This window comes from Mchenga conophoros, linkage group LG8, assembly GCF_057382185.1.
Source record: "Mchenga conophoros isolate Kocher_MC1m ecotype Shallow Benthic linkage group LG8, M_conophoros_male_GT1.1, whole genome shotgun sequence".
Taxonomy (NCBI): domain Eukaryota; kingdom Metazoa; phylum Chordata; class Actinopteri; order Cichliformes; family Cichlidae; genus Mchenga; species Mchenga conophoros.
Window position 1 is genome coordinate 5,195,749 of NC_140533.1, and position 24,258 is coordinate 5,220,006.

At 39.7% G+C, this 24,258-nt stretch overlaps 3 protein-coding genes across 17 annotated transcripts in view; 1 reads left to right on the forward strand and 2 right to left on the reverse strand.

Moving 5' to 3' along the window:
- Positions 1-7,923, forward strand: part of myocd (myocardin) — a 144,722-nt gene extending 136,799 nt beyond the window's left edge. For 6 of the 9 annotated variants that reach the window (XM_085283677.1, XM_085283681.1, XM_085283679.1 and 3 more), the window contains 8 exons: positions 34-371; positions 781-937; positions 1,035-1,577; positions 1,983-2,486; positions 3,236-3,382; positions 3,735-3,842; positions 4,524-4,581; positions 4,711-7,923. In XM_085283677.1, the coding sequence (XP_085139803.1) occupies positions 34-371; positions 781-937; positions 1,035-1,577; positions 1,983-2,486; positions 3,236-3,382; positions 3,735-3,842; positions 4,524-4,581; positions 4,711-5,324 (2,469 nt within the window). In that variant the 3' untranslated portion in view covers positions 5,325-7,923. The remainder of the gene's footprint in view (positions 1-33; positions 372-780; positions 938-1,034; positions 1,578-1,982; positions 2,487-3,235; positions 3,383-3,734; positions 3,843-4,523; positions 4,582-4,710) is intronic. The other 3 variants (XM_085283678.1, XM_085283680.1, XM_085283683.1) reach the window with 3 other exon arrangements.
- Positions 7,924-7,975: 52 nt separating this feature from the next.
- On the reverse strand, positions 7,976-19,853 carry map2k4b (mitogen-activated protein kinase kinase 4b). Of its 7 annotated transcripts, none has more exons than XM_085283689.1 (13): positions 19,618-19,852; positions 17,465-17,500; positions 15,871-15,903; positions 14,670-14,730; positions 13,721-13,895; positions 12,772-12,891; positions 12,537-12,656; positions 12,390-12,441; positions 12,170-12,297; positions 11,312-11,389; positions 11,072-11,220; positions 10,931-10,976; positions 7,976-10,751 (listed from the first exon to the last, which is right to left on the reverse strand). In XM_085283689.1, exons 1-13 carry the CDS (start codon positions 19,727-19,729, stop codon positions 10,638-10,640), a joined length of 1,224 nt encoding a protein of 407 aa, XP_085139815.1. In that variant the 5' UTR covers positions 19,730-19,852; the 3' UTR covers positions 7,976-10,637. The 7 variants fall into 7 exon arrangements, with proteins under 7 accessions (XP_085139815.1, XP_085139812.1, XP_085139819.1 ...); XM_085283686.1 differs by having other exon boundaries at positions 14,670-14,772; XM_085283693.1 differs by lacking the exon at positions 17,465-17,500 and having other exon boundaries at positions 19,618-19,853.
- Positions 19,854-21,359: 1,506 nt separating this feature from the next.
- Positions 21,360-24,075, reverse strand: adprm (ADP-ribose/CDP-alcohol diphosphatase, manganese-dependent). The gene is made up of 3 exons (XM_085283694.1): positions 23,312-24,075; positions 22,855-22,977; positions 21,360-22,215 (listed from the first exon to the last, which is right to left on the reverse strand). The coding sequence occupies exons 1-3, from the start codon at positions 23,883-23,885 to the stop codon at positions 21,905-21,907; spliced, it is 1,008 nt and encodes a 335-aa protein (XP_085139820.1). The 5' UTR covers positions 23,886-24,075; the 3' UTR covers positions 21,360-21,904.
- Between the last annotated feature and the right edge of the window lie 183 nt (positions 24,076-24,258).

Here is a 24,258-nt window from a genome sequence, read left to right on the forward strand (position 1 = left end):
TAACTCAGACTTTCTCGTCCTCTCTACCACCAGTCTAAATCTTCCGACAAGAACCGTCACAAGAAGCCCAAAGATGTGAAGCCTAAAGTCAAAAAGCTCAAGTACCACCAGTACATTCCTCCAGACCAGAAGGCAGAGAAGTCCCCTCCACCCATGGATTCGGCCTACGCCCGACTCCTCCAGCAGCAGCAGCTCTTCCTGCAGCTGCAGATTCTCAGCCAGCAGAAACACACTCATGCGCAATCGCAGACACAGCAGTCGCAACATCCGCATACCCACACTCCGCAGACGCAGGCCCAAGCCCAGTCTCAGGCTCAGCAGAGGCAGCCCACTTTCAGCTATCAACCCCACACACCAGCTCACACCCAGAAGTAAGTAGAGAACATATCTGACGAAATCTCCTCAAATTATCTACTGCAAACTTGTGTAGGGGGGGGGTTAATAAAAGTAATGCTACATCTTACTCTTAAGTGTGATCCAAAACAGTAAATAGCACAAAAAACATGAACTGAAAGACTTTAAAATGATGTAGATTAGGGAAGAAATCTGGGATCTGATTACTTTCTGTAGGTTTGAGCCATGGTTAATGTCAGAACAATAATAAACTCCTTACATCTGCATCAGTAAATATGAGATCCAGTTTTTAATTTACCATCTTACATACTGCAGACCCATGTAACATGTGGTGCACCCACCAATGTAAGCAGTCAGAATGTTTTGGCTCATCAATATATATATATATTTACTTTTGGGTAATCTTCTTCAATTGCTCCATTCCAGAGGAGTCAGTGAGCAACTATCGGCTTGTAGTTCCAGTGCCCCGTCGAGCACAGCCAACAGTAACTCATCCTCTCCAGTCAAGAACACATTCCCCAACCAAAGCAACATCGCACAAGTCAAACCTGGGCCCCTGCCATCTAATCTGGATGACCTAAAAGTAGGTGATACTAGAGAGGAACATTCTGACAATCTTCTCTCCTTAACATACATATGTAATCCTTTTTATTCTCCTTTTTTTTCTTTTGCCCTGCAAGGTTTCAGAGCTGAGGCAGCACCTGCGTATTCGTGGCATGCCTGTCTCAGGCACCAAGACTGCCCTCATCGAGCGACTCCGGCCCTTCAAAGACTCCAACACCGGCTCCTCGCCCTCGGGATCCTCTGATATCACCACCATGACCTTTCCTGTCACACCCACAGGGTCCTTGTCCTCCTACCAGTCCCCATCCTCCTCCAGTGCTCTGTCCCAGGGAGGCTATTACCAGTACCCCAGCACCTCCTCCACCCCACCCATCTCGCCGGCCTCCTCTGAGCTGTCCCTCAGCGGTTCACTCCCCGACAGCTTCAGCGATGTGCCCATGTCTTCGCCAACACAGTTTGCCCTTCATCCATCTCCTGCCCAGCTCGGCGTGGAGGATGGCTTTGGGGGAGGAGGAGGTGGCAGCATGGGTGGGGCAGGTCAGAGGATGGGGGAGGTTGGTGGTATGGATGGTGTAGAAGCCGAAAAAGACAAGATGCTGGTGGAAAAGCAGAAGGTGATCGAGGAGCTGACGTGGAAATTGCACCAGGAGCAGAGACAGGTGATGATCTGTTTCTGCTTCCTAACACTTCATGGTGGATCTTAAGAGAATGAAGGCATTTCACCTCTCATCCGAGGTTCCTCAGGTCTAAAACCAAAAGCTGGACCCATGACTTTTTTCACAACTTGGGCCATGTGATTACACACTAATTAATAGGTCAGTGCTTCTTGAATGAGAGGTGAAAAGTCTGCTTTTTTTCAAGCTCTTAAACCTACCACTACATGCTTTGCTAATCAACAGGTGGATGTAAAGTAAAGATGTTAAGAAGGCTAATTTTCATTTATCAAGTCTATGTCATAGGCAGCCATGAAACTGCAGCATCTAATACTAATGCAACAATCAATCATGTTATTATTTATAAAGTATTGAGTTGTAAATTGAATGCTCTGTGATCATGCTTATTAGGTTGAAGAGCTAAAGATGCAACTCCACAAGAGAAAACGTTGCTATGGAGCAACACAGGATACGGTCCCTCCTGCATCTCATCCTCCCATGCACCACCAGCAGCACCAGACACCAGCCATGATGGGGCAGCATTTTTTTGGGGTGACTATCAAGCAGGAGCCTTTGTCTTTGTCCTCCAGCTGCCCTCTGTCCTCCCCTAAACAGCCTAAGTGCCCTCCTGGTAGCTGCAGAGAGGATATGGGACACTGCGGTTCCTCCATTACCAACATGGGGGTCCCCGGGGGACCACAGTGTATGGATACAGGCCCTGCCTCTGGCAGCCCCACCGCTATGTCCACCTTCCTCAGCCCACAGTGCTCACCGCAAGACTCTCCTATCAGAAAATCTTCCAGCAGCCCACAGCCTTCATCTCCTAACAACCCCTACCTGCTGTCTCCTCAACTGGGGAGGGATGGCTGTAGTCACCCCCACACCCAGGGAAACAACAGAGCATGCAACATGCAGGTATGATGCCTTTATATTTAGAATGACCATTTTACTGACTTCTATTAGATAATATAATTAAAACAAGAAGCAGTATTTACTTTTAAGGGAATAGTATTGTATTTTATATATATTTATTTAGTTTTCTTTGTTCTCTTCTAATGTACTTTGAGATGTTTACCTTGAAGACCATGGTGGATTTGAGACAATAATTTAACCAATGTTTTAACATGACCCCACTTTACACCCCTACGAAGTTTTATCAAACTATCCTGTTTAGAGACAGAAAGAATGATATGGACGCAAACAAACGCTACCAAAAACATAACCTAATCAAGGTTTGTTTAGCTTTATATTGCTATTTCTTTATTTTCTATGGATATTCTGATTTTTATTGTGATTTCTTTTAGCATTTATACATTCCTGTATTTGCTGTCATGAGATCACCAAAATCATTAGGCATCATCATCATCAGTGGGCTGCATAAGTAAATGTATATTATAGTATAAAAGTTAAAGAAAACCGACATAATACTTATCTACATTTTTAAATGTGGGCAGCCACCAACTAGCACAGAAACATATGTAACTAGCATTAGCTTTTACAATTTCCCATCATCTGCATCTCTGAAAACATGTTCAAAACAGTATATGTAAATATTTATTTCATATACAAAATATGCTCTCTTTAGTTTAGGTGGGTTTTTTTTACTCTTTTCTTCTTTTGTTGATTTCTAACGTGTTTGGGGCATTTTATTTTTGGCTAACTAGATGCAGCAAAAGAGTGGCGGTCCGCCTATAAACTGCTCCTATCCTTCCGACCAAAGAGGTCTTCAGGGAGTCTATCCCAGCTCAGCTGACTGTGGCCTCAACAACAGCAGCCCTGCTAAGGCTGAGAGCCAGAACATGCAACCAAAGGTAATTTTCTATCCACATGACCAGCATTTTACAGCATCGTCACATCAGCATCATTTACTTCAGCTGAATCATCTCACATGTATGTTACTGTTTTCCTTTCTTCTCTCCATTTGTGGCCTGTCTCTGTGTATTATTGTCTTTTGTTGTGAAGTTCATTTTGTCATAACTTCATATCAGTTTTCATCATATATTCCTTGACATGTCAGTGACATTTCCTTTACAAGACGACAACGCCAAATCATTTTTTAGAGTAAACTTTTCACTGTGATGAGATTTTTTAAACGTGAGGGCCTAATTTGGGTAAATCCCCCTATAATATACTAATATCACTTTTCACCTATTTCCCATATAGATGTCAGTTTTGCCAAAGTGCCAGGTCCCTCCCCCTGCCTTCAGTAGCTCAGATTCAGATGCATCTGACTTAAGACAGCCCCCATGCTATGAGGATGCAGTCAAACAGGTAAACTCAAATCCATGATAAAATTCAGTAGAGATGGCTGGCCAGAAATTTATTTGACCTTTTTTTGGCGTTGCTCTCATTCCACTCTTCCTCCTGTGGTCTGTCTTGTTTTTTCTTTCTTCTATTTTTATCTGTGTTGTAGTTTTTGTTTTCATCCATCGCTTTGTTCACTGCACTTTTATAGCTATTATGACAACAGCGTTATAGTGATTTTATTTTTAACCATCGTAATTATGTAAAAATTTGTTACAGTTGACAAAATATTTTATTCATTATATTAAACTGTAAAAAAAATGCCTACAGTGTTGTGAAATGTATTGTTTTGTTTGCACATAAAAGGGATTTTCCCCCTTAGACATAAAAGTGAATAATTAATAATTATTAGAACACTTGTTGTAGCTCTACATTTTTGACTATGAGCAAAACTAAATTTCTGTTACCTTCTTAATTTTGCCAGCAAAGCAAAATAAAGCACATCTAAATTTTTTAAAGCCAATTAAAATATTTCTGTTTCTCTGAAACAAGCAAAAAAAACCTCTATCTTTTAAAGCTAGTAAAAGGGGCCAAGTCCCGTTTTAGGAGCTAGAAAGTTTTAAAAAAAAATCAACAAATTCAATTCAGTTTTTTAAGTGTTTAAAATTTCAGCTGATAAAAGGAATGCACTTTTTGTTACTGTTACAGCAACTGACCCGAAGTCAGCAGATGGATGAGCTTTTGGATGTGCTCATAGAGAGTGGAGGTAAGGATTCATTCTATAGATCCTATTGGCTGAAGACGAAAGCATTTGAAATCACTACCCGTTGTTCACAGTCTTACCTGACACATTGAACCTGCTGTGACCCTCCCTCCTCTCCTCTTTCTCTTCAAGAGATGCCAGCTAACGCCAGAGAAGAGAGGGAGAGGTCCTCTGTAACCAAAGTTATGCCTCACATTACTGTGTCCCCAGGGTGTCCCGGCCTCCTCATCCCGTGGTTTCACCGACATTACGAGCACCTCTCCCCCAACCAGCTCCCTTACGACCACGCAGCCAATCACGTCACCGAGAGCCACCCAGACACTCTGCTTGGCAGTCCCGTCGGCCGCGGAGGGGAGGTACCTCTTCTTAAAATGGCAGCAGAGGATGGGGGCCAGGAAGATGAAGGGAAGCGAGAGGTTGATCGGTACAGCAGCCCTCAGAATCATCATCACTCTCATCATCCACAACAGGACAAACTTCTGAGCAACCGAGATCTGATGGACACGTCTCTCTCGGCCATCGGCAGTAAGGCATCCGCCAACCCCGAGGTGCAGGGAATGGTCAGCATGACCTTTAGTGAGACGGCTTGGGAGACAATGGAATGGCTCGACCTGACACCACCCAGTTCTGCCACTGCCTTCAGCATTGCTCCACCCAGTGCACCAAGCATTTTTAATGCCGAGTTCCTGGATGTAACAGACATTAATTTGAACTCTGCCACAGACCTTCACCTGGAGCACTGGTAAAAACAACACTGTCCCTAAAGTGCTGGTTAGCAGCATACCAGCCATCGAACTCAAGACACCAGCTTGCAACTAGCTGCACGGACTTCTGATATTAGCTATGACAATACCAAAGACCTATTTAATTCTGTTCTTAACAGCTTTAAATGTTCACGTGTTGCTCCTTGCTATGATCCAGTGGAATGTATAACCATTAGCAGATATGCAAAAGCTGAAATCTAAGCCAGAAAATTGAACAATTGTCATATCCCAACCTTTCCACTTCACTGAAATGTGGTTCTTATGTTGTCGTCATACTCAAAAACTAAAGCCCTTGTGCTTTTTGGCATGATCTTGATGTGCACAACTACCAAGTACTTATGACAGCGGACATAGTGTCAGAAGAAACGTTAATGTAACTTAAAAACCTGATTACAGTACTTTACGCCAACATTTAATACAGTATCAGTGCTTTGACTTGAAGACACAGTTTGACTTTCATTGTGTACTTTGAGTTATATATTTGTACTGGAAAAAAACCCCAGAGAGGACTTAACAGGTGAATTGGATTGCTTAGTAATGGCCATACTGTAAATATCAAAACTGACAGAGATAAGTTGCCGTCTACATATTATGTCAGAGGTGTGGAAGAACATACAAACAACAAATCAAATGCTTTCTGTAATCACTTCATTATTTGATGTAAATATGATTTTTTTTAATTCACTGTGCACCTCTAGCTTAATAAACACTTGTCACAGTTTGCTTGAGCTTAGTATATGTGTATAGGTTAGGTCATTTGAAGGAATCTTTTTGTACTTATTTGTTTTCCACTATTATCCACAGGATGACACCTTTAAAAGAATTATCTTATCAGTTTATATCAGCAGCCAAATGCTGCCTTATTTGCAAAAGCTTTTTATTCCCAAATTTTAATATCAAATGACTGCTCCCCTGGAAGTTGTTGACTGATGTGATTTAGATGGCTCCACCCATGTAAAGCTCACATCTAGTTTTTTCTCTCTCTTTTTTGGTCATTAAAATGCCAGCATTTCTGTTCCCATTTACATTTATTTATTTTGTGCTTTTGTATTTATAGTTGATCCTGTATTTATACATTCCTTTAAAACAGATTGGGGCTCTATATGATGTATGAAAAAAGTACCATTATCGATCACTGACATTTCTTCATTATTAGTTCTCTTAAGAATGTGATACAAAGTAAAAGAACCACTTTGAAAAGCCATGTTTTCCTAACTTACTTTAAAAAAAAAAAAAAAAAAATTTGTAATTGACAATTCTTAGCACTTAATAGGATGATGTAATATAATCAAATTTTTACTGTGAATACTGGATATTAATAAAGAATAGACTTTCACAAAAGCCAGCCGAGATAAACCTATTATGCACAGTAGTTATAGGTGAGAATGACAAACTCAGAACCAAATAAGGTTTTAGTTTTGATTAGTAAATGCATTTTTATGCACCTAAAAACTTAGATTAAAAATTAATAAATAAGTATAATTTCTTGCATACCTCCTTTATATCTGTCCGCTGACTGTAAAGCTACGGCTAGCAGTTTGTTAGCCTAAATTGCATAAAGACTGACAGATGGGGACAGACCGAAGTGGCTTTGTCTTCAAATCACAGAATCAGCCTACCAGCACTTCTGTTTTATGTTCCTAGTTACATCTGTTCATTCATTCTCAAAAGACCCAGTAAGCTTCATTCATTGTTCACAGTACTCACCGTCTTTTCCAAATTAGCATTATCTTAGCTAGCTCATTGGTCATTAACTTGAAAATATGATATTAACTTTACTCCACATAAACTTGTTCTATTTAATGTGAGTATTAGACATAATACAAGTTTTATTAGCAAAATGCTAAAATAAAGTACTTTTTTCATGCAGTAAAATTAATACTAGCAGAACTAGCAGTCTAGATTTTGTTTGTATGTTTTTTTTTCCCCACTCAGAACACCCGAGGAGACAGAAAACTTTACTAATATGTATTTTCTCTTCATTCATGTTCTATGCTTGAGCAAATTTTTAACGGCAGTCCGCTTGCTTTTACACTTGAACCAGAAGTGCTGGTAGGCGTTAGCTACATAAAGTGTTTCTACCTTATTCCAGTCTTTATGCTAACATTACCACCTAGCTATTTTACAGACAGATGTAAATGGTTTTGATCTTAGAAAGATGTATGTCATTTCCAGTAATATAAAATTATGACTTCAGTTCCTTGGCTAATAAACCTCGTCCAATTATTCGTGTCCTCTGTAACCATGGTTCTCATGTCATGTTGACCAAATTGTTGTTTTTTGTTTTGTTTTTTTGTTTGTTTGTTTGTTAAAATGAAGTGTTGCACTTGAGTGGCTTCTCTGGTTACATGTTAGCTATTACCCAGCTTCAGTATATGTCAAAGCTAATACTTTATTTCCTGTCTTCTGTTGTCAGAACAATTACTGTCCTTTTAATTATTTTTGACAAATTTTTAAATAATTTTCCCTAATTAAGAGAAAAGTAATCTGACAGAAGCTTCCATGTTGCTTGGCCACTGACTTGCCCAAGTCCCTGTATACTACAAAAAAAGACAGCAATAAACTTATCACTTATCAAAATTATTTTGGCAGTTTTTTTTCGTGTCTAAATTACAAGAAACACACAATACAGGTTTCCAATCTTTTCCGTGGGAACTTTATTTGTAACGATCAATGAAGATACAATATAATATTCATTGCCCTTAATAATATCTTATAATCTAATATGAACATTCTAGTAATTTTGCAATTTATACAACATGTACCCTGGAGATTCACCAGCGTCAAGTTAGCTTCCTGGAAACACATGACAGACTACAACAGCTCTAGAGACAGTTTGAAGTTAAACGGCTCCATCTGTGGGCTTTCTCTGGGGTCTGCACCATTTCGTGTTAGACAGAAATGGAAAGTCGCTTACCAAAAGAATCGTGTGGGTTCTACAACGTCGCCACCTATGCGGTTGTAATGTGTTGCCCTCCCAAACAGGCCAAAAGTATTCAACATTTAAACAAGCCACACTGAAACGTCCCCAACCCACTCCAACAATGGTGGTAGTTTCTGGGAGACGTATGTAAAAGTCCCTACAGTGTCCCACACTTAAAGGACCATCATCCATACAGTTTGGTTAATAGCTATCGCCAAGTAATGTGATATTTGTCTCGCCATTCTGTGGATAAGAGGCCCCGCCTGGTAAATGTGGCTTTCCGAAGAGAAATGACAACGGGTGCATCTCAATAGTCTCAAAATTGTGGCCTCCCATTGACCTTCTGCCACACAATTATGTAAAACTCCAGAATATTACTATAACTGACAAAGGAAGACAGATGAGGCATTTTGGATTATGGAGATGCATCTGAGTTTAATGCATGGTAATATTCTATCATCAGTGCAAGCCAGAAAGACATACTAAGTCATGGAGAAGCATGCCGAGTCCGTGGTGAACTTAAGGACGAAAACGTGTAACTGTGTTGAGTGAGATTCCTCTTCTCCCGACAGTTCGGTAGTTGGTATGGAAGTCAATAGTTTGTGATTTAGCAGCATTTACAGTTTTTATTTATTTTTTGACAGAACTCCCATGCCTAGACTTTTAAACTTGTAGTTACTGCTGCTATATGGCAGCACGGTGGATCTGTGATCAGTGTGGATGAGAAGTTTAACTGTACAGCACTATGACAGGTGGAATTAAGGCTCATTCCTAAACTAAAAGAATTTGCACCTGACACCTATCTTGGTGCTTGGATCTGTGTTTAGGAATCAGCCTTAACTGTTGAGCAGAACCTGCCAGTAACAGCAGGTTAGGTGTTCTATGTACATACACATTTACAGTGGACATAATGTCCCAAACTAACTTTACACCAGGGTAAAGGGCATCTTCCACTACTCGCAAGGAAACGAGGATGTTTTTGTGGGACAAAAAGTGTGTAGCCTGGGAGACTTCTGGGTGGTCCTGAAAGAACGACAGTATGCCTTAATGCAAACTGATTGCATTTAAAATGCAGGTGAAGGCATTTATAAAAAAAAAAAAAAAAAAATATACGGTTAGCTAGATGTTAAACTTGAATTTATTAGCATGATAATAGCGTAACAGTCTTTTCTATTTCCTCATCCATTTGACTAGAACTATATAGTAGAAAAATATACATTTCTATTGAGTTAGTATACCTTACTTTACCAATCTTAACCTTTTTTTTTTTGGACAGAATTATTTAACATATATTTTGCTAGTCTGCTTCTCATCTTAGCTAGCTATTGTTACATCATCTTGTCCTTTGTCTTTTTTTATTAACAAAAACCTATAAAGGATATTTGGAAGCATGCGTTGTTTTTTGTTTTAACCTATCAGTTGTCTTTAGCTGTAGCTACCTCTTTGAATGACAAAAATCCAGTTGCATTAAACCAGGTGTTGCCATTTGATATTACTTCTAATTAGGAGTTTCTACCACCAGCTCTGTTCAACAAGACTAACACAGGAAATTCTCAATCAAAAAGAGATGCTTAGTTTTATAACTCAAACACAATGATAACAAAAGAGATGAACTGAGGCCAGTTTGTGAGAAATGGCAGTTGTCTTATGTTTCTATCAAGACAGCTTCTCACAGATTGCATATTGGGGGAAAGTGAAAAAGAAAAGAAAAAGAAAGCTGCGCTACCAAATCCACGAGTGTTCCACACAGAAACACTCTTGCATACTCAACCATTTGCTGTGAGTAAAGGTGCTCTCAACCAAATGCATGAAAAGACTGTTGAGACAGCAGACCTATCTGCATACATTTGTACATGTCAACAGTTCAGAGGTGAACACACATATGCAAACATACAGTCCACAATGTACAATCCACTGGGTGGCTATTTTTGTTCATACATCAAGAGCGTCACTGCTCACCACTTTATTTGGTAAATTCTGTATTTGTGTACAAATTCAAGTACATATGAGATATATATCTATATCTATATACACACTCTATTCCTTTTTCCCCCTCACATACACAGATACATTGCATTTTACTAAGACAATGTTCTCGCTTCAAGTTTTTCTGACTGAAGATAAATGACAATATTATGGGATTTTAAAATCAGGTGATGGGAGGTTGAAAGGTTTGCTTAAGGATATTTGTCTCATTGCACTGAGCAATTTAGACTTCCTTTGTTCTTTGGAACACGAGAAAAAACTGGTGATCCCACCTAACTCTTAGGGCTAAGATGTCAAACGTCGCGTCACAAAACTTGGTGTCCAACCCACTGTTGGCTAACGACCCCCCTCCCCCAACCCTCACCCCACCCTCCCTGGACTAACTGTCAGTCGACATACATGGGCGAGATAGGAGAGGCAGGGATCTGATCCAGAATGCGACACACATAGCTGGCAACGTCCACAAAACGCTCCTCATACATCAGAATGAAAGGGTGTTTCTACAGGAGAGATACACAAAGCTGAAGTGACAATTCATCCTGTATGAGGCAGCTAATTTAAAGTTGGTTTAGCCTAAATCCTCAAATATCACAGAGCTAGGAGTTGGGGTAAAATTGTATTTACTGCAGCAAATAAAAATGACTTTTACATTTCAATTTTAAGTAGTATTGAAACTCACCAGAAGCTCCTTGTACTTTGGCCTTTTTGATTCATCCTTTGTAAGGCTGGACAGGCAAAAAAAGAACAAATCAGAGGCAATGTGCCAAATGTAGTGGGCATAAAAATGTTCCCCAATCAATTTTTACGTGATTGTGCTTACCATAGGTTAACAAAGTTGGTGAACTTGGGGGAGAACTGCCTCTCCTCTGAGTTGCTGAGCTGGGGAGGCTCACCTTTTACCACCTGCGTCAGCTGATCGAAAACACTATTCCACTTAGGGTAGGGGAATCTTCCTGTTGCCAGCTCATACTGATAACAAACAGAAAGAACTGTGATTGTCTAACACTGTGGATTTATCCTTATCGCAACAGCTTAACTTAATAAAACCCTTGAGTCTTACCAGGGTGATTCCCAAACTCCATACATCAGACCGGACATCATAGCCTTGTCTAGAAGCACTGGGGTCTATCCTTTCAGGCTGCAAAATGCACAAATGGAAATATTCTGTGATACACAGATAATTCACTAGACCCCATACGACAGTATTTCACTCTATCATACAAATGCAAAATACATGTCAGTCACAACAATTTTAAATCCAATGACACGTGAAGTGAACTTGTCATTAAATGCAAAGTTCTACTGAGGATGCCCATATAAATGGCATATATGGAATTACTTTAAGGTGTACTGCCGACCTAAACACTGTCAGAAATCCTTCATAGACTCGCTCCCAACTGCAACACCCTCTGTGCAGTGAAAACTACCGAGGAATGACTTGACACACAGCTTAAGCCAGGGGCAGACAATTAATTTTCCCAAAGAGTCACACGAGAAGCTGGACTGTTGCAGAGGGCGATGTTAATAAGCTGAACTCAATTCTGCTCAGTATTAATTTGATCTCTCCACAACAGTTCCACTTCTCATGTGGCCGCTTGGGAAAATTAATTGCACACCCCTGGCTATAGGCACTGAACTGGTCTCCAACCTCTTTTCAGCAAGCCTGATTTATTACAATCCAAAGGATCAGTTGCTCGACAGCACAGGTCTGTGCCCCCATTGGTCAGAACTGAACACAAGGGTAACCCATGCAATATTAAGCAGAAGATTTAAATGTTTTAGCTGCTTGGGGTGCACTCTGCAAGGTATGAACAACTCAAATGAAGGTTCTTAATAAATATGATAATAACATCAACCCGTTTTACTCCTTCACATGTAACTGATGCATATTTCTTAATCAGTGCAGTTGATTACTTACTGCCATGTAAGGCCTGCAGCCTGCATCTCTGGTCTTGGCTATGGAGTCCACCAGCTGGCCGCTGATGCCAAAATCGCACAGTTTGATATTCCCCTTTCGGTCCATAAGAATGTTGGAAGGTTTGATGTCTGCAAACACAGTAAAGGACGACCTAACTATAATGTAACTGGGACGAGAGTTAATTAGTAATAGCTGATCAGAATAAAATGAGAAAACTTACCTCTGTGAATTATTTTCAAGTTTTCTTTTAAGTGGTTCAGTGCTTTAACAGTCTGTTAAAGAGAAAAAAAATCTTTGGTTAATTATTTGATGCTATGCATGCCATTACAGGAAAATTACATTACATGAATATGAAATCGTTGCTTACTGCTAATGTTATTTTGCCTAATATTTCCTCTGGAATGACGTCATCTAATGCACAATATACATATTTGTAGAATTTGTCTAATGAGGTAGACATAAGTTCCATACAAATCCAACAGTCCCCCTGAAACAAAGACATAAAGGTTAGACTCCTTCAAGAATTTGCAATCAACTGAATGAATCAGGTATATTTTGTTTCTGTAACATAAAAAAAAGACAGGTGGGTGTGTTTTTCAGACCTCCCTGAAGAGGGCACCGTAGAACTGCACAATGTAGGGACAGTCACTACTCCTCATCACTACATCAAGGTCCATCAACAGCTGCTTCTGCTCCTTCTCATCCACAGTGGAGCGAATCCTCTGAGGGACACATCAGAAAACAGACATGCATGTTTCAGCCTCACACTTTTAATCACATTTCTAACTTTAGCAGCATTAACAAGAGAATTCATTTCTGAGAGAGCAATGGACATGAATTGAACAGCCTTCATTTTTGTTATTTATTATACCTTGCAAGTTCACCTGCTATCACCGTGTGCATGCTGGGTTCAATAAAAGTAATGCACATAAACCACTCAAGCCATCCACATCCACTTAACAGTGAGAGGTCATTTGACCACAACACTGATGCTAGTTCAGTAAACCTTTGTTTCAGTCAGAAATGAAACTGTTCGACCCTAAAATGCATCGGCGAAACTAATTCCAATGAGCTCGTTATCATGTTATTCAAAATTCAACAACGCATTTTTCCTAAAATCAGAGTCTGTCAGTATTTCATCTACACAATGAATGCTTCTAAAAAAGGCTGTCAGAATAAGCTAACATGTAACCACCTGCAGTGCACACTGCATGCCATCCAGGTGTGTGGGCAGACTGCTGCTGCTTGCACGGCTAATGTTAGTCACACTTTGAGAGAAGTTTACTGTCAGACTCGTTTTAGTACAATCGACTAAAATATTAGTTGGTTGGGACGTCTTTGCAAAACTGAGTTCAGATGCCTGTTGATCAGTAAAGACTGGCCTCTGGTGACGTGACATTTTCATGCAGTACACTACAATATATGACCTCAATACAGCAGCTCTGCATCAGCTTAACAAAAAGTAGAGAAGCACCTAGAGACTGGCCAGAGACTGGAATTGGTTGATTCCACAAACTTCTCCAGATCACTAATAGTCTATTATTGGGCTACCTTGACAGCCATGATCTGGCCTGTGGGTTTGTGGACCATCTTGTTGACGGAGCCATACGCCCCACGGCCGATCTCACCAAGGTCTCTCAGATCCTCTGCAGTGAAGTCACAGTGCTGCTCAGGGGAGATCTTCAGCTTCCCAGATGACTCAATACTGTGTGTCCGTAGGCGCTCTCTGTTGAATGTGGGACGATGACAGCATTTAGATTTAATCACTTATATTTTAATCAGAAATTAATTCTATGTGAACTGTAAAGTTTCCATGAACCGGCTTTAAAATCTGATCGGGTATGTGGGATTTGACAAGATGGCAAAATATGAACATAGTATTTGTAATATTTTTATCATTAAAAAAATCCCCTCATGATATTAAAGGTGCAGGATGCATAAAGATTAGACCACCATTAGTGCTATTAAGCAGTATTTCTAAGGATATGCCCCAACTTAGACTGCATGTTGTGCAACCAGAAATATGAACATGTGCTGAAAAACAGTCGTGTCAGTGATTTTGTGCCATTGCACAGCACTCAACAAATTGCCAGGAAATGTAGCAACATGTCAACTTAAAAAAAAAAAAAAAAAAAAAAAAAAAAAAAACTGCTAGCAAGCTAAGGTGGTTAGCATAAAAACCAACTCTACAAATGTTTTACACAGAAGCAAATGTAGTCAGTGCATTTCTGTTGTCATAGTAACTTGAAGAGATTTTGGAAAATTGCTCACAAAGAAACTTAATAATCAAAACGTACTTCCTGAGGTTATGAAGCAAATGAGCAGTGTTGTTTCTCTGTAAACGTCTACACAACAGGACTACTTTTTGCAACCAGGCACTGCCCCCTGCTGGCCTGACAAATTCACTCTACTGTTATCAGGTCCAGAGGCTATGTTCAATTTCTATATACAACCTCTTATCTAGTTCCAGTGACATCATGTCCCAACTATCTTTACTCACATGTGAGGGTTCTGGAAAGAGGGAACTGTTGGATTGAGTGGGAGCCTGGAAGCCGGTTTCACTGGAGGGTTGGCAAAATTCAGTTTCAGAGCTTTGCGTTTACCTGGTAGGACAAAGAGAGAAACAGATGCACAGTGCCACCACATGCACACCAGTCTGTGGGTTCAACCAACTGGTGAAGACAGGATACACATGGTGTGATAAAATGCCTTTCTTACCTCAGTATTGTCTTTCTACACTTGAGATAAGTCTCAATATGCCACAGCAACTTAATATGATCCAAGTATAAACACATTCATATGCATTATGCAGTTGCATTTGAAAAATATGACTATGAGGGAAGGGTGGGAAAAAAAAATCTGTGGCATGAAGTTTTGGAGTTCTCAAGCTCTTCTCAAGCTTCGAGAAAGCAAAAAGTTTTGAACACAAGCAAAAATGTACAGGGGTTCCCAGTGTTCAGATAGGTGTACTGCACAAGCCCTTTTAGCTAGAACCTTCTGAACAAATGGCATGCAGCATGTGTGCAAGCTATCAGGCTAGTATGCTGTGCACTAAGCAGGGTGCTAACATTGGGAATCCGTGTTCAGAATGTTTCCATCAATAATCTTTATAAATGTGCATGTCAACACTAAACAGTTCCCACTGACATGTGAAAGCGACCCAACACTCAAGACAGCACTTCGTTCAGACTGAGGACACATAGGTTGAATTAACTGTTAGGTGCATGTGAGTATATGAATGCATCACCCAAATAGAGTTGGTAATTAAGTTTAGGCATTGTTGAAAGTGCTGAGTTCAAGTGTTAAGTTGTCTCTGCCATGCCCTGTCCAACCAGCTCCTGAATGCAAACAGATCCCTTAGCCTTTTAAGCCCCAGTGCAAATGAATCTTTCATGGCAATAAATATATTTGTGACAATTAACAGCAGTGAACAGTGGACAGACTCCCACTACCAGAGCACCACACAGGCTGTTTCAGTAGTATACAGTGGCATCCTCTCACCTGTGTTATCCAATTACGCACGTGCATGTATATAATAGTATAAACCATGAATCAAGACTGAAGCTCAGTAACAGGAGGCAAGAATGAGCCCAGTCTTGAATATGGCTACAATAACAGAGGGAAGGATGCTCCTTTACACTACTGAGGTGTCCCCACAAAGAGTAGAGGTCGTGTGCTTTGTGTGCAAGTCTAATGCTTACTTTGGGGTATTCCAGACAGGCTTATCTGAAACCCTGAAGTAAAGAAAAAAACATTTTTACTACATTTTCTTGAAATGTGTTGTTAAGAGTTTAAATGGGCCACGTTTGATAAGTGCCGTCCCAGCATGATTCAATGCTGAAAATGGAAAACAGGTCAGGATACTGAGAACGTGCTTTAGCTGGCAAAAGATGTGCCACATATTGGTGGGTCTTGCTCAGTGCACTGCCATATATAACCGATGTAGTATTTGCTGTATTACTGGCAAAATAGTTCAATTTTAACAGTCATTTCAGTACCATCTTACTTTCAATTTTGAAAACCAATGTTCTGCCAGTCTTGTGGCACTGTGCATATGGCACTACTTTCTGCTGTTCCACTTGCAAATACTACCACCAGAACAATAATCAATTACATGTATTTGTCACTGCTGCCTATATAAAACTGTTTTAGGCTTTTGCAATTACTTCCTGTGACCTCTCTAATAGATAGATAGCAATTGTTGTGCCAAGCTAGGTTAGCTGGCTGCTAGCTTGTTAGCAGTACTAAAAGCATATGGCAAAAAAGCAAATAGTTCAATTTTCCCATATTGCCAAGATTATTATTAAAGTTGAATACTGTATCATCAGTGTATGAAGTACTATAGAAGAATAAGTGGATTGTATTAAAAAGTGACAGTAAAATTAAAATAAACTATATTGTTTCCTATACTTTGTTTGGCATTAGCCCTTTTTGCTAACGTATGCTTAGCACTACAAAGTCAAAATACAGCTTATTAAAACGAACTCAATGTCACCGTTTGCCATTGTACCTTAAATGTAAGTATATAAACTAATATCTTAGAAAATTACATTTTTGTGGGGAAAAAAAATAAAACAAAGGGCTACACGTTAAAGCTAGCTGATAAAACAGTCTTAGCAAAAAAAAAAAAAAAAAAAACCCCAAACAAAAACAGTTTGTATTACAAGAATATATTTCATGCTGCAAATTCTTGGTAATAAAGTTAATTACATGCAACTGTTGAATTTAATCACAATGGGGAGTGGGGTGGAGGTAAATAAAATTAATACTAAACGCTACGATGTTTGTTAGCTTTATAAACAGACAGTAGTAAAATACTATGAACACACTAGTGATGACTGGTATTTGCCGGTGGAACGAGACTGATATTCTCTTTTTGTTGGCTTAGCAGAACACCACAGTTTCACAGTGGCCAGCCACTAAAAACTGGCATGTGCCACTTCAACTGGTATACCTTTCATACAATGGAAACCACACTTAACAGTGTCTCATCAAATGGGGTCTGTCTACATCAGGTCATTCTAACATAGAAACTCAGTTGAAAACATGCAGAAAAAAAGATGATACAATTACAGGTATTACAAAAATGGAAAAAATGGAAAACAAAATAACTTTATGCGAACAAAAGAAAAAGACCAACAGAGGGAAGCGATGGGGACATTTCAATAAATTCCTTTGCCAAGATTGGCCCTAAAAATTAAAAAAAATAATAATAATAATAATTTTTTTTTCAACTCAACAAAAAACGAAATCTCCCCAAATCAGACTAAAACCTTATAAAATAAGTTTGAATACCTGTTTCATTTTGACATCTCCAGCAGGTGTTGGTTTCTGCAAGGTTTAGATAAAACATTTGATACTGCCACAGAGCAAGAAATTACAAAGTCAGATATGGCTGTTGAGGCTTAAGATTAGGCGCTTAATAATCAATAAAATCCAGAGTAAAGCCCTCCTGATATACTATGAGCACATCCATTATTACATGTAAGTCTGTCTAACCTGCTCTGCTGGCTTTTTCCAATGAAATGACAACTCTTGGAAGAAAACACAGCTTAATGTATGTGAAGCACTTTACATGTGTGTGTAATCAAGGTTTATGAATGACAATAAGAATTCTATTTAACCCCCCAAAACACCCATCAGCTGTCACTACATGACTCCCTGTATATCTGCAGAATTTCAACTATAGCGGAGAACTCCTACTCTGAGGACTGAGGGTTTCATAGGGGGTGACAAGCAAGTCAGAACAAATAGCATCCTATGGAGCTGTAGCCCAAAAATTGACTTTCCCCCCCTCCTCTTGTAATTACACTTATATGGGGGGTGTTAGTCTTCCATATACCACAGCACCAGGAGCAACTTTACTCCTGACAGCAGTCACCTTCAACCGCTCCTTACACACATTCAAAAGTTTCTGTGGTGATTTATCTTTGCTTCTGAAATCTAATTCTAATTTGTAAACAGAAGTAAGCAAGACAAGGCCTAAACCCTCAGGTCAAAGAAGGTGCTTTTCCTGTAAGAAAAACCCTACGGACAAAAGTTCTGTTTGTTACTTCAATTTTAACATAATGTCGATATTGCATTCGCAAAAACTAAACTAATACGTTGTCTCCCTTTTTTAGTTAAGTATTTTTGTCAAGTGTTAATAATTATTTTGGCGATTTTATTCCTATTCGTTGAGGACTCTCTTGCGATCATCCTCTTTTATATGCCCAGTGGATTAATGTAGAATAAGAAAATTTGATTTTATGTATTACAGCACATTATTAAAATGTGTGACCTCACTAAAACAAATCTTAGCTGACTACAGGTTTTGTCACGAGGTCTGCCTGTCCGATAAGAGATGACAGTGTGCGCTTAGAGGCATTAACTAGATAGAGATGTACACTTAACAAATATAAAGGCTTAGACTTTAAATTTATTTTACAAATCGAGGTGATTTGTGTCAACACGTTATGAAACCACCGACAGAACTACCGTTAGCAACACAAGGAAGACAAGTAACGTTATGTATGGCCTGAAGCCAACAGAATTTAATGTTGACACTTAATAAAATTGATAGCCCCAACTTTAACTTTATTAGCTCCATCATTTCTTTGCTACTCGGAGCAAAGCACTGAAACAGTGGCCTGACCGGGGACAGAAGTACACTTCAGTGTAGGCCTTGAGGCTACTTGTAGCAGCCCTCTGCTAATAACAAAGGCGAAAAAGTTAAAATAGTTGGAGAACTCATTTTTTTAAACAACGTAATACTTTTAAGGTAGAGTCGAGATGTACGATTCAAACTTCAGGAATGAAAACACTTGACTGTGCCATTACAGGCCCGTTGGTACAACAATTAAACTGAAGCTTGTGCATCATTGCTAGCCTAGCAGCAGTGCAGTTTCAGGGAGATGGAGATGAAGCTAAGCGCAGAAAGACAGAATTAGCGGAAGTCTCACGAGTCAGACGTCAAAGTAAAAGCGCTGCTTGTCAACAGACAATTACTCAGATCCTACAGTAAAGCCTTTGATTAGTTTAGGCTAATCAACTACATGGTGTGAATATTTTTTTAAATCTGATTTAACATGTAAAAACTTACATGTGTGATGCTTGTCACTAACTGCTCATTTTAATTTTAATTATGATTAACCAAATAGGTGCACAGATTGACCTTACTCAAAGAAAAGGCGGTTCGGCCACTATTTTGGCTTGTTTTAGCAAAAGTGTGCATTTTGCATTAACATAAGCGGAGCATCTGCAACAGATGCATTAAATTGATCACGTTTCCAGACATGGGCCGCGTAACATAATTTATTTTGAAAGTTCTAACCGAAAAGACTTACTTATTGGGTTTCTCTTGGCTACAGTGTTTCTGCTTTTAGGAAGCTAAAGGCTACCCTTTCCTACAAACTCTTATGTCCCCAGTAGAAATATGAAACTGTGAACTGGAGCCAGTTCTCGCCTACCTTGCATGCTGCTGCTCTGTGTTTGCTGGTGGAGTTGGTGCGACGTTGATCCTACGATGTTGCTGTTGTTGCTAGAGCTAGTGGAGTTGCTGTTAGGACTGGGAGTCGCCATTGTTGTGTTGAATTCCAGCAGCAGCGCTCAGGCTGCAATGCAGAGAGTGAAACTTCGCCCGCTCTGCCTCCAGACGGGACACTGCGCCACTTGAACGCAACAGCCGCAACGACGGCCACGTCTCTGCTGTTGCTGCTTTTATGGACAATCGGAAATAGCAAATCACGACTTCACAGTTGAACGTTTGACCTGCATAAATAACAAATGTATATAACATATTCTACATTCTGGCTAGTTTGTATCGACTCAATTCTATACTTTTGTTTTATATTCTTAGCGATTTAACACAATATGATGGACAAAAGACGATCTAATGTATTACATTTTTTATTTCGTGTTGAATAATGAAGCTTCCTTTTTTAATTTGTAATATATTTTACTCAGATTTTTATAGTTGGATTTACACTGTTAGATGTGTCAGCTCATCAAAGATAATCAAGGATCACATAATATGTCAAACAGCCTTTGAAATGATACGCAAATTTCTGTCCAGGAAGTTTATGCTTCATTTTTGGTAAAATAAATTCTGGTGTTTTATTAGTCTGTTGCTTAGCACAAATTAACATATGTGTATATGTATCGGTGCTTTGAATGTAGCCTGCTAATCAGCAGTAGCTGCTAACTAGCACTCCAACCTCACCGGTAAAAGTCTGCCAGTCTGTTATTACAGTCTAAGCTAAAAATGCTACACTTTTAATGTTCAACTCCATAACTACATTTATACCAAAACAACAGAGACAATGGTTACGCCAAATTGAGTATTTATGATGAGATACTCAAGAAACAAGGGCTTGTGTTTGTGGCAGTGAGGCAAATGTAGTGGTCAAGCTTTTTTCTCATCCCTTTTTTGTAAAACAAATGCACCACTACTTTTTCTGTTTCTGGACTGCTGCTACATGTTAACCACAAATCATCGGTGATCAGTATGGGAAACTGGCTCCTTCATTTTGATTGCATGTGTTACTTTCTCCTTTGGGGAGAGCTTATAACAAATACAGAACTTATAAAACATGTTAACTTCGATTTTCTTATTAAACAAACTAATTTATTAATAATTTAGGCACTCTGCATGACGCAAATTTCTAAAACGTAAAATAATAATCCTTGTGCCGCCGCAGTCCTCCAAAGTGTCCCATTTTAAGAAATACTGCTCTAATGAAGAAACACAAGTATTAGTACGCATCTGTACATGGTAAAATTTCAGGATAAATCTGAGGGCCAAAATGAGTAGCTACATAACATGTCGGGTAGATTTAGCCTTTTACATCTGAGGGGTAAAAACTGCATATGTAGAACCAGCAGTCAAATCAAAAAACACATTAAAACTTTGCTTTGCAATAAAAGTGTCGTTTTTTTTCTCCCCTAGGTGGCACTCTTGTTCCACAATGGAACTGGTTCTACCATCAGGCTCTTTAGGCTTTCAGTGTGAAGGAAGAGATGGTTAAATAGGTAATCGACAATGTATATGGAAATACCATACCATACACTGGAGCCTGCTATCACATCATTATATTTATATAACTCCACCCCATGATGAATAACTTAAGTCTCAATTTTTAATTTACCACTAACTTGAACACATCACACAATGCAAGAAACAGTAGCATTTAATGTATCCACTGAGCATAGATAGGTTTTTATTTTCACTTTATTTCATACAGCCTTAATCAAACACTTTCAATCAAGTGTTGTCACCAATTTGGTGTGTTATCATTCACACGCTGTCATAAATTAAAAAACAACATAAGTGTCAATAAAATATCTGAGCTACTGTATTTGTAAAGTATGCTGCTGTTTTCATATTATCATATTACAATCCCTTAAATAGTTCCTAATTTGTCAGTGTTTTTCCATTTGAAAATAACTTAAAAAGCTCAGTGCTGTAAAGTGGAAAGCAGCGAGAACACTATCTTCTTGTAAGGTGTACTCATAATATTCCCACTTCCTCAGCGAAACATCCTTCAAGTTCCCAGTCTGAAGAACATTTCTCAAAATCCAAACAGTTCCATCACAGCTCCAGGTGTGATTAAACACAAAAGGACACTTTCAAAAATCTTCTAAATTAGTTCCTAGGTGTATCACTAACTAACTGGTGGACTGGACTCACACAAGAAATAATTCTTCAATAATTCTTTTTCAAGACAGAAGTGATAAAGTTGTGATTCTTTAATTACATTATGTGTCCTTTTGTCTGGATGGAAACAGAAACACTCGATCTGTGATACTCCCGTATCCTTTCAGCTCCATCCTGTCTCCATATACAGAGACTGTGGCGAATGCATTGCTGTCAGGTGGTGTCTCAATCACCCCATCAACCGTCAGGTGGTGCACTCCTGTATCTTCGTCTTGGCAGTATCCACCATCGTGGGCGTGTCCCGCCATGTAACACACCACACTGGTGTGGGAGCGTATGACGGCCAGGAGCTCTTCAAAGTTCCATGCGAGGCAAATGGTGTCTGTGCAGTCTGGGTGGATGGGGAGGTGACCTGGATAAAGGAGGAAAAATAAAAACACATGTGTTCTTTTAAATTGTACTAGAAGCACTGGAATGTTGAAGATCAGGCTCTGATCAAGCTGAGCTGGGATCAGCATACGTTCACTTTGGGTTGTTGGCTACCTTTGTGTTAGCATGCTGTTTGTTCAGATGCTTGCAAAGGGCTGGTGTTTTGTTAGCAGTGTAATGCTCTTGGTTCTGTGCTGGATGCAGTTTGCAAACCTAGAACCAAGGAAACTGACTGCAGCAGCAGAAGACCACACCAGGAACCGTTCCTGCTAAGAGCAGGAAACTAGGGCTCCAGTTTGCATGAGCTCATTAAAACTGGACAGTAGAAGATAATGCAAGATAATGTGCCATGTCACAAAGCTCAAATCATCTCAAACTACTTTCTGGAACATGCCAGTTAGTTTACTGAACTCAGATTCGCTCTTTCAGGATGTGGTGGAACAGGAGAGTCCCATCACAGACATTTTGCTGACAAAGCTGCAGCAACTGCATGAAGCTCTTATCTTAATATGGACTGAAATCTTGTAGGAAGGTTTCAGCACCTATGCCGTGAGAAATTAAGGCAAATCTTGGTCCTGTACTAGCAAGGTGTCCAGTGAACGTATTTAAAAGTTTTACTTACTGACAATTGTGACCTTTTCTTGTTTCTCATCAGCTGATGATAGAAGAGAGTCTAACCAGTCCAGCTGGTACTTACTGAACCCACCATTGAACATTGTGAATCTCTGCGTGAGATTGTTAAATGCTGAAACAAAAACACAAACCATCATCAACTCAGTTGTTGGGTCGCAAGCTAGTTTAGTCAATAACAAGTGTAAATCCATAAAACCTGTTTTCTATCCTTTGGTCCTCATTTACAAATTATGCTACTAAAACACATAACTGTCCTACTGGATACCTTCACTGGTATAAATTACATTTTCATCTAAGAATTGTCAGTTGTTTAAGGAAGGCAATAAATAAACTAAATACATATTACTGCATTTTATACTGTGTACATGCATATTCCTGTTACTTGATATCTGGGCTAATGTAATTACATTTGTTTTATTAATGTTGTAATTATCAGTAAAGCATACCTGGAGGGCAGTTGAGATCTTCGTTTTTGTTATACTGCTTTATCAAATTCATAGCATCGACATATTGTTCACTGGCCTTCTCTCTTCCCAGCAGGCTCACATCATAGGCATCCAGGACAACAAATGTAAACCCGGGGAAAGGGCTGAAACTGTAAGCATATATGCCGGAGCCGGCCGGGGCAGTGCTCATGCTCCTGTCAGTGTGGAGCGTGCTGTTGAGCTTTGAACGCAGCAGCGCGCTCCTGCTGAAGTTATAAAACTCGTGGTTTCCCCATACATGATACACCTCCGCGGGGCAGGAGCTCAGCTCTCTCAGCACGGTGTCCAGCGCGCGCTCCGAGGCGTCCTTGGGCTTGTTAAAGCCGTCGATAATGTCTCCCAGCTGGAGAATAAATGCTGGCTTGACAGCTGATTCCGACCAACTTTTCCGAGCATTTCTCAAGAGCTGGAGACCGCTTCGGTAGTATCGCCTACGAGTCCGAGTGTAATTGTAGCCGTCGTCGATGTCTGCGTACTGAATGTCAGCTATCACGCCGAACGTAAACAGCAGCGTTTGCTGACGACAGTCGTCCATTCTTGGTGTTGTCTTCGGATCAGCTTGAGTGCGCCCCTTATATCTACCGAGGAAGATGAAAATACCGACTCCACGCAGGTATCCTGTCCACCCCCTCACATGCTGACTGCCTGCCAGAATTTCTTCCGTTGTCTAGAATGACAGCGCAGCAGCCAGCGCGTAACCGAAACTGACGGCAACAAAACAACTTCCGGCATCCTTCGAAATAATGCTGAAAGCGAAACTGACTCATCGCAGCACACGTGAAGTGAAAATGTGGAAACTGGCTTTAAAAACTACTCATAAATTGTATATTTTATTTCATAGGTGAGAATACTACATTTTTCTTTTGGTTTATTTTTCTAGATTTGTAGAGAAATTTAAAGACAAATGT

What these genes read in the sequence shown, in the direction of transcription:
- map2k4b (XM_085283686.1), bottom strand. Translation starts at nt 19,729, where the DNA reads ATGGCGACTCCCAGTCCTAACAGCAACTCCACTAGCTCTAGCAACAAC. An exon ending in TCTTTCCAGAACCCTCACAT is followed by an intron (nt 13,896 to 14,669) that starts GTGAGTAAAGAT and finishes CACATTCAACAG; the next exon opens with AGAGCGCCTACGGACACACA. An exon ending in GCTGCAGGCCTTACATGGCA is followed by an intron (nt 11,390 to 12,169) that starts GTAAGTAATCAA and finishes TGCATTTTGCAG; the next exon opens with CCTGAAAGGATAGACCCCAG.
- adprm (XM_085283694.1), bottom strand. Translation starts at nt 23,885, where the DNA reads ATGGACGACTGTCGTCAGCAAACGCTGCTGTTTACGTTCGGCGTGATA. An exon ending in AGATCTCAACTGCCCTCCAG is followed by an intron (nt 22,978 to 23,311) that starts GTATGCTTTACT and finishes TTTTTGTTTCAG; the next exon opens with CATTTAACAATCTCACGCAG. An exon ending in AGAAAAGGTCACAATTGTCA is followed by an intron (nt 22,216 to 22,854) that starts GTAAGTAAAACT and finishes TCCTTTATCCAG; the next exon opens with GTCACCTCCCCATCCACCCA.